This window comes from Peromyscus maniculatus, chromosome X (assembly GCF_049852395.1).
Source record: "Peromyscus maniculatus bairdii isolate BWxNUB_F1_BW_parent chromosome X, HU_Pman_BW_mat_3.1, whole genome shotgun sequence".
Lineage (NCBI taxonomy): Eukaryota > Metazoa > Chordata > Mammalia > Rodentia > Cricetidae > Peromyscus > Peromyscus maniculatus.
In genome coordinates, this window is record NC_134875.1 from 57,373,284 (window position 1) to 57,382,391 (window position 9,108).

The following is a 9,108-nucleotide window of genomic DNA, read 5'->3' on the forward strand; positions in this document are numbered from 1 at the left end:
TAAACAGGAGCAGAAACTCAACCACAAGGGAAATGGTGGGAACTAGGTAGAGACTGGAGGATGGAGGGGAAAGCCTGGAGGAACAGCGCGGGAGGGGGAGGGGGGGGAGGGGGAATAATGAGATAATTCCCCAAGGGAAAAAAGTGAACAATGTCAACAGTTCTCCCAGAAGCTGCAGCTCCTCTCCAGTAACTAGAGAAAGCAAATTCATACAGGGAGAAAGGGGCTCCTTTTGGTCTGAGTTACAAAGGCAACGAATGATTGACAGGACCTGATGTGGTAGGATGAGGCAGGAGTGGGGATAAAGGAGGGGGTCCCGCTCTTGGTGGGAGTGGAATTCCGGGACCCAAGCTGACTGGCAATGAAGCCTCACGTGACCAAGAGCTGACGTGGGCAAAGGTACTTAAAGCCTTGACGGCCATCCCTGCCATCTTCCTCCGGGTACCAACGCTGTTAAGCTGCACACTGCCAGGCAAGAACAAGAAAATCCCCTCAGAACTGGACAGGTGGGTGTGAGAATGAACATCCTCAGGACCCGGGGGGTTACAAATAGCTCAGGGATGCTGAAAGTCAAGGCCTCAGGCATTTCTGCATCCTCTGCCGCCCGGGTTTTCCAGACCCTGGGATCTCCGGTGCAGCGGATTTTGGTGGGCAGCGGGCGAGAGGGGAGGAATGGAATGAAAGGACTATCCGATGTATGGGAGAAACCGCTTACTTCTCTCCCAGATGTTTTGCGGTTTTGTTTTTGCCACTCGGGCTCAGCCCCCTACTTACCGTGTGGTTTTGAGAGGAGCAGGCAAGAGAAATAAACGTGGCAGCACATTCAAGCCCAGCAAGGAGGTTGCGATCGGGTGGCTGGGGGGGGGGGGCTTGAAATGTGGAAGCAATCGGTATTTTTCACTCCCATCCTCCCTTTTCAGACACCTTGCTGCCCCAACCCTCCCCCCTCCCCCTCCCCTCCCCCACCACCCCCCTGTCCTTCTAGGGTGCTAGGAAATGGGTGTGCCAGCTTCTGTGGGAGAGATGGCGGATTTGGCGCTGCATGGGCTTCACAGGCTGGGGGATCGTGACAGAATCTGGTATTAAACCGCCATGCTAACTGCCAGGCTGCTTTCCAGACACCTGCGGCCCACGGAGCCCTTCATCCTGGTCTTTTCAGGCCTGAAAAAGGAATTCGGGTATGCGGGCTAAAGAGATGGCGGTTATCTGGGGATTTGGGGTGGGGGGTGGGAGGCGGAGCCCAGAGCAGGGAAATCACGGAAAATCGCGACCCTAAAACTGAGGAGGCAGGCCTAGTGGCCCTTGTTCTGCAAGCTAGTGCTAGGCCAGAAAGATGGGGGATGGAGAACCGCTGAGTATAAGCGAGGAACAGGAGACTATCTGGCAGGAATCCCCCAGGCTGCGTCTTAGCCAGCACTCACGCCTTGCCCCCTCCGCCTCGATGCAGCAGAAGGGGTGTGGCGCTGTGTCTCAGAAAAATGGCGGCCAGGGGTGGGGCGAATTAGAAGGGGGCGTTGAGTGCCTGGGGAGCCTGCGCAAACGGGGGTTGGGGGGCAGTGCTGGGGGCCTAGGGAGGTGGGATGAAAGAGGCAGGAAGAATGAAAGGAATTGAAAGGTGGAATTTTTTTTTTTTTTTTGCCATTGTGGTGTGCAGATAGAAAAAGGCTAACACTAGGGCTCTTGTTCTGGATGATGATATGTCCACCAGGTTCTTAGCCTGCACCCGCAGTCTATATTTCTGCCCTTCAGCCTGTCCTCCGCATGAAGCTCTGACTGAATTAAAGGAAGGGGAAAGACCTCTGAATTCTTGCAGGTCAGTATTTGGGGTGATGACTCCCTGGTGTGGTTATGGCAGAGGCCAGAACATAGAAGCAGAACACCTCCGCCTGCATCTTTTCTTTCTTTAGGACACCTTTGTCCTGGCCTGTCCTTTTTGGTGCAAAAAAAGGGGCATGTGGTTTCTGTCTCTTTAAATTAATAGTTGGGAGAGAAAAGGAAGAGTCCTGAGAGATTTTTTTTTTGGCCCACCAGAATGCAAATCAGGGCAGAAACAACTATCTCTCTACCAAAGGCTCAAAACCACCTGTCATCTACCCACAGATCCATTTACCTGCAGACTCTGCAGCTGTGAGATCGCGCACGGTGGGAACTGCTCCTGATCCCGGGAAGTTGGTATGTACATGACAACTATCTGAGGACATTTGAATGGGGGTGGAGGTACTATAGGTGACTCTCAGATCTCCCACTCTCTGCCAGATGTCCATATTACCCCCTCCCCATTTAGGGACAAATAAATGATAGGGACTCGCACTGGGAAGGTGGACTCGAGTTGTAGATAAGACCTGGAGCTGATCTTTACATCAGCAAATGTAGGTAGGCTTCCACACCTGTGTCCCCAAACTCTCCTCTAAGGATAGACACAAAGTGAGCCCAAACCCTGTGCCTCTCATTTCTGACATTTGCTCCTAGGTCCAGCTCAGCTTGCAGCCTCAGAAGAACTTTCAAACCTGAGCTTGAGAGCCTCGCTTTGACTGGTACATACATTCCACTTAGGCAAGCCGGTAACACAACCTGGATCAGAGAATTGTTCCAAGTGTATCATGAGCCGTGCTCGGGATGCTGGCTGCGTAGCTGCTGGAATAGTGATCGGGGCTAGTGCCTGGTACTGTGTCTACAAATATACTAGAGGAAGAGACCAGAAGAAGAAGAGACCAGCCAAGCCCAAGAACCGGGCTTCGGTGGGTACTGGAGCCAGAGCTAGAGCTGGGCTAAGAGCTGGATTCACAATTGACCTTGGGCCAGGATTCAATACCCCAGCCCTGGTGAGTGTTGAGGCAATGAATAAGGCCCAAGAAGAGACATCCACTCTTGCCAAAGCTGCAGCTGAAGAAATGGTGCCAGCTGCACCCAGCCCTAAGGTTCAGAATGGGGCCGAAAGTAAGGTCCAGGCGGCAAATGGGACTGGGACTGAGCCTACTAAAGTAGTCGTGACTTCAGCTGCCTGTGCAGTTACATCCCCACCCAAGGTGGCAGAGGTCCCCGCAGCTTCAGGGGCCCCAGAAATAGTAGTGGCTCCCAAAGTGGCAGGAGCTGCCAGCACCACACAGGCTTCTGGAGCAGCACTACTCCCTGGTCCAGCAATGCTTCCTGGGGCAGCCCAGGCTCCTGGGCCAGCAATACCTTCCCCATCAATAGCACCTCCGATGCCAGCAGCACTTCCGTGGGCTGTAGCGCCTCATGCGGTAGCCCAGTCTCCTGGGCCAGCAGCACCAACCATGGCAGTCCAATCTCTTATGCCAGCAGCACCTTCCTGGGCAGTAGTAGCGCCTCCTGGGGCAGTCTATATTCCTGTGGCAACCCACTTTCCTGGGGCAGCAGCAGCAGCGGCTGCCGCCGCCAGGGTAAGCCAGTCTCCTGGGACAGTGGTGCCTCCCCTTCCACCCCCGTCTCTTGGACCAGCAGCAGTGCTTTCCAGGGCAGTCCAGTCTTCTGTGGCATCAGCGCCTCCCAGAGCAGTCCAGTCTCCTGGGGCAACAGTGCATCCTGGGGCAGCCCAATCTCCTGGGGTAGTAGTGCCTCCCAGGGCAGTCCAGTTTTCTGGGGCAGCAGTGCCTCCCAGGACAGGAGCCCCTTCTGGGACAACAGTGCCTCCCAGGGGGGCAACAACTCCCAATGCGGCAGCATTTGCTAGGGCACCAGCATCTACCCAGAGGGCAACAACCACAGGAGCCATGCAGGTCCCTAGGGTGGCAGCACCTACCAATGCCACAGAGACTCCTAGAATAGCAACACCTGCCACGGTGGCTGAAGCCTCTCTGCCAATGCTTTCTGGGGCCGCAGAGACTCCTGGGACTTCAGGGTCCTCTAAGACAGCAGCCACTGGCAAAAAAGCAAGCCCTGGAGCTCACACTGGCGCTATACCTAAGGCTGGATCAGCCACTGGCGCTGTGCCCAAGGGTGGAGGCAAGGGTGGAAACAGGAACCGGAATGGAGGCAAGGGCAAAAACAGGAAAAACAAGGTTGAAGTGGATGAGTTGGGGATGGGCTTTCGCCCTGGTGATGGAGCTGCAGCGGCCGCTGCAGCTTCTGCTAATGGGGGACAGGCTTTCCTAGCAGAGATTCCTGAATCTGAGGAGGGGGAATCTGGGTGGACTGATACAGAGTCAGATTCAGACTCTGAACCTGAGGTTCAGCACAGAGGGAAGGGCAAGAGAACCATTCCCATGCATAAGCGCCCCTTTCCATATGAAATCGATGAGATTCTGGGTGTCCGAGATCTCAGGAAAGTCCTAGCCTTGCTTCAGAAATCAGATGACCCCTTTATCCAGCAGGTAGCCCTGCTCACCCTGAGCAACAATGCCAATTATTCATGTAATCAAGAAACAATTCGAAAGTTGGGAGGCCTCCCGATTATTGCTAACATGATCAACAAAACTGACCCCCACATTAAGGAAAAAGCCTTAATGGCCATGAATAACCTGAGTGAAAATTATGAAAACCAGGGCCGACTGCAGGTATACATGAACAAAGTGATGGATGATATCATGGCTTCTAACCTGAACTCAGCAGTACAGGTAGTTGGGCTAAAATTTTTAACAAACATGACTATTACTAATGACTATCAGCACCTGCTTGTCAATTCCATTGCAAACTTTTTCCGCTTGTTATCTCAAGGGGGTGGAAAAATTAAGGTTGAAATTTTGAAAATACTTTCAAATTTTGCTGAAAATCCAGACATGCTCAAAAAACTTCTTGGTACCCAAGTGCCATCATCATTTAGTTCCCTTTATAATTCTTATGTGGAATCAGAAATTCTTATTAATGCTCTTACTCTATTTGAGATTATCTTTGACAACCTCAGAGCAGAAGTGTTCAACTACAGAGAATTCAACAAGGGTTCCCTGTTTTACTTATGTACTACATCTGGGGTGTGTGTTAAGAAAATCCGAGCCTTGGCCAATCACCATGACCTCTTGGTGAAAGTGAAAGTTATCAAACTGGTAAACAAATTCTGATTGCTCTGTGTCCTCAAGATCTGTGATTTCTCAGTTTTCCAATCTGGAAGCATTAAAAATGCGATGTTATTGCTTTTCTCCTTGTGTGAATAGTAAAGGGGTCTTTTCAGCTGCCAGTTTAGAAAAATGTGTCATTCAGAGTGATGTTGTCTGTGACAGTCACCAGCTTTAAGCTGATCCATTTCCTGAATACCAAATAGTCCTGTAGTCTTGTAGTTCTGTAGTCCTGTAGTACTGAAGACACATTTGTGATTTGAATTGTGTTGCTTGGGTGGAATATTTTTACTGGGTCCTCTATGTGAATTGATAATGAACCTGTCCGTGAATGTCCTACTCTGCTCCTACTTGTTTTGACTTGAATTTTGTCACCAAAGACTTCATATGTGTATCATCAATAAAGTTGTGTGTTGCAAATGGCAAGAAATTGTTCTCGTGCTTGAATTAAAAGTCTAACTGCAGAGGTAAGGACCGTGATAGACTGCTGATAGTACCTGGGCACCTGCTCAGTGTCAGATACTTGCTATCTGGGAGGGTGGAGCAGAACTTTAATGAAGGATGCACTTAAGCTGATCCTCAAGGACAGCATAGAAGATGGCCTGGGAAGGAGAAATTGTATAAAGAAAGGCATAGGGGCGAGAATTCTGTTCCTATGATAGGGAGGAAGGTAATTTCCATGAAAGAGGACTGATAAAAATGAGAACTTAGAGTGAAGATTGTTATTTTTGTTCGTTTGTTTTTAAGGTCTTAAACCCTCAGCTTGGGTACCAAAATATCCTGTCATTCAGGGAGTAACAGAACATTTTTAAAATATACATATATAAAAGGAAAATCAGAGCTGGGAGATAGCTCAGTTGGTAAAGCCCTTGCCTCACAAGTGTGAGGATTTGAGTTTGGTTCCCAGAAGCCACTTAAAAATGCTGTGTGTGATAATGCCCACTTGTAACCTTGGCCCTGGGGGTGAAGAGACAAGAGGGCCCCTGGGGCTCAGCGGCCAGCCAGGCTAAACTAATTGATGAGCTCCAGGTCAGTGAGAGACCCTGTCCCAAAGCAGTAATGGAATTCCTGAGAATTGCACCTGAGATTGCCCTCTGGTCTCTACACATACGTACACACATATGAACACACACGTAAAAATGAAAATAAACTGGTGGCAATATGCAAGATGGATTGAAGCTGGCGTGGGTAAGGGGTAGAGATAAAATGAGAGTAATTGAATGTTTTAATAAACCTAGCCTGAAGTGATAAATGGTGAAGTGGGGTGGTAATAAGGCACATGTGCACACAAGCACACACACACACACACACACACACACACACACACACACACACATACACACAAGATCTGCAACCTGACAAGTTCTGACAGGGAAGGGCTCTCTTTTTTATTATTTTATTTTACAATATAATTTAATTCTATATATCAACCATGGATTCCCTTGTTCTCCCCCCTCCCCCCCTCCCCTCCCCCCCAACCCACCCCCCAATCCCATTTCCTCCAGGGCAAAGACTCCCCCGAGGACTGAGATCAACCTGGTAGACTCAGTCCAGGCAGGTCCAGTCCCTTCCTCCCAGACTAAGCCAAGCATCCCTGCATAAGCCCCAGGTTTCAAACAGCCAACTCATGCACTGAGCACAGGACCCAGTACCACTGCCTGGATGCCTCCCAAACAGATCAAGCCAATCAACTGTCTCACCTATTCAGAGGGCCTGATCCAGTTGGGGGCTCCTCAGCCATTGGTTCATAGTTCATGTGTTTCCATTCGTTTGGCTATTTGTCCATGTGCTTTATCCCACCTTGGTTTCAACAATTCTCGCTCATATAAACCCTCCTCTTTCTCGCTAATTAGACTCCCGAAGCTCCACCCGGGGCCTAGCTGTGGATCTCTGCATCCAATTCCCTCAGTCATTGGATGGGGTTTCTAGCACGACAATTAGGGTGTTTGGCCATCCCATCACCAGAGTAGGTCAGTTCCGGCTGTCTCTCGGCCATTGCCAGCAGTCTATTGTGGGGGTATCTTTGTGGATTTCTGTGGGCCTCTCAAGCACTTTGTTTCTTCCTTTTCTCATGTGGTCTTCATTTACCATGGTCTCCTATTCCTTGTTCTCCCTCTCTGTTCTTGGTCCAGCTGGGATCTCCCGCTCCCCGAAGCTCTCTTTCCCTCGACCTTAGCCTGGAAGGGCTCTCTTAAGCAACTGTGAGGACCACATAGTGACCAAATGAATTCTCATTTAAGATGGGAAAAAATCAGAGCAATAGAATGGCCTTTGGTGCTGACCCCTGGTAGGTTTCTCAAAGCTAGAGGTCAGCTCAGCCCTCCTAAGGAAAAGGAGCTGGGGTGAGGTTTTTCTTGTACCCTCACTCCTACTTCTTAGTTTCTAAGTATACATTCTTTCTTCTCTATCTAACCCATTGAATCAATGAAGAAAGAAAATAGAAAGACCCTAAAATATTTTCTATACCCAGCCTGTTTTGCTGACATTCCAACAAAACAATTTATGGAGCTTTGGCTCAATCACCTGTAACACACACAGAGAGAGGATGGGGGAGATCTATTACACATCATGACGTCTCGAGATAATATCACCATGTTACATACCTGATAATTGCTGTGACAGATTTTATGTGTTCTAATGACAAAAAGTAGATGTGATATATTTTTATAAAATAACTTCATTTAACCATCTCGTAATATGTATGTGTATCAGAACATGATTTTGTGCACAACAATATAATCAGTATTTCTCAATTCAGCTAAAAATTTTAAAGCTAATATACTTCTATATAAACATTATACTTGATCATAGCCAAAAGGCAGAGAAGGAATCTATACTCACATTGAAAGACAGGATTTTTTTAAGAGTTTATGATACATCATTAAGGTTCACCCAATTGAAATCAGTGAAAAATTCTTTCAGATTCTTTCAGTCTGTAGATTTCTATGTATTCCTTACATAAACTGAGATCCTATCACACATCAGTAGTTCTCAATGTGTAGACCACAGACTATTGCAGGTTCCTGAAAACGTATGGTCAAAACCACTCTCAAAACAATCCTAATGTGTCATTTACTGTTTTCACAGGACTGACATTTGGTACCAGATTACCAGTGTCATAGCAGGATCAAGACAGTGAAGACAAACTACACTAATAATAATTGCATTTCTTTACAGTGGCATACTCAAATTCTTAGAATCAGTTTTATTTTTAAATGTTTTGATAAAATCCTTATTGATTATGAAATCACCCATATGCTAAACTTCAATGCTTGAGTGCATGTCCTTCAAATATTCTGTGTGACCAAATAGGAGGTACACTCAAAACAGCGTACTGCTGTCTTAAGTCAATGGTTTCTTGAAGAAAAATATTCATACAATTATTTAAGTTGGCGGTTCTCAACCTGTGGGTCTCAACCCCTTTGGGTTGAATGACCCTTTCACAGGGGTCTCATATCAAATATCCTGCATGTCAGATATTTACATTATGATTCATAACAGTAACAAAATTGCAGTTATGAAGTAGCAACAAAAATAATTCTATGGTTAGGAGTCACCACAACACGAGGAACTGTATTAAAGGGTCGCAGTACTAGGAAGGTTGAGAACCACTGATTTATTTAAGTTGAAGTAGCTATTGGTCATGGAACATCATTTTTACTTAAGGACGACTTTCTGTTAATCTATAGCTTTGCACACATGAATTTGGCAGACATTTTCTTGAAAGATATCTGAAAACCCTTTGAGGAAATCATTTCACAGGACTTGTCCCCAACAATAAAACCTTAACTTTTAGGAAGAGCAAAATTTTGGAGAAGCAGAATGCTCATCTGTAAGCTTGATTGTTTACAGTACTTGAAAATTGTTCTGGGGACATTAGTAATCATAGCAAAAGTAGTGGCCTTTCCCCCATTTCCATCCTTCTAGGGAAAAGCTAAACGAAGGCTTTGGAGCCTAGAATTGCTCTTACCCAGTTTTAATGGTATTGTGCCCATGACATTCAATAAGTAATAGCATTGCTGTGATGAAGATAGACTCATCCTTAATAAGGAGAGTCTGAAAAGATGTCAGTCCTGACATAGTCATGTCTTTTCTGCAT

The 9,108-nt window shown here is 47.3% G+C and overlaps 1 protein-coding gene across 3 annotated transcripts; it reads left to right on the forward strand.

Moving 5' to 3' along the window:
* The first annotated feature begins 375 nt into the window (after positions 1-375).
* Armcx2 (armadillo repeat containing X-linked 2) lies at positions 376-5,439 on the forward strand. 3 transcript variants are annotated; one of them, XM_015989759.3, is made up of 5 exons: positions 376-506; positions 921-1,178; positions 1,709-1,813; positions 2,101-2,172; positions 2,470-5,439. In XM_015989759.3, exon 5 carries the CDS (start codon positions 2,601-2,603, stop codon positions 5,013-5,015), a length of 2,415 nt encoding a protein of 804 aa, XP_015845245.1. In that variant the 5' UTR covers positions 376-506; positions 921-1,178; positions 1,709-1,813; positions 2,101-2,172; positions 2,470-2,600; the 3' UTR covers positions 5,016-5,439. The 3 variants fall into 3 exon arrangements, with proteins under 3 accessions (XP_015845245.1, XP_042125273.1, XP_015845243.1); XM_042269339.2 differs by having other exon boundaries at positions 387-506; positions 1,750-1,813; XM_015989757.3 differs by having other exon boundaries at positions 392-506; positions 1,655-1,813.
* The last annotated feature ends 3,669 nt before the right edge of the window (positions 5,440-9,108 follow it).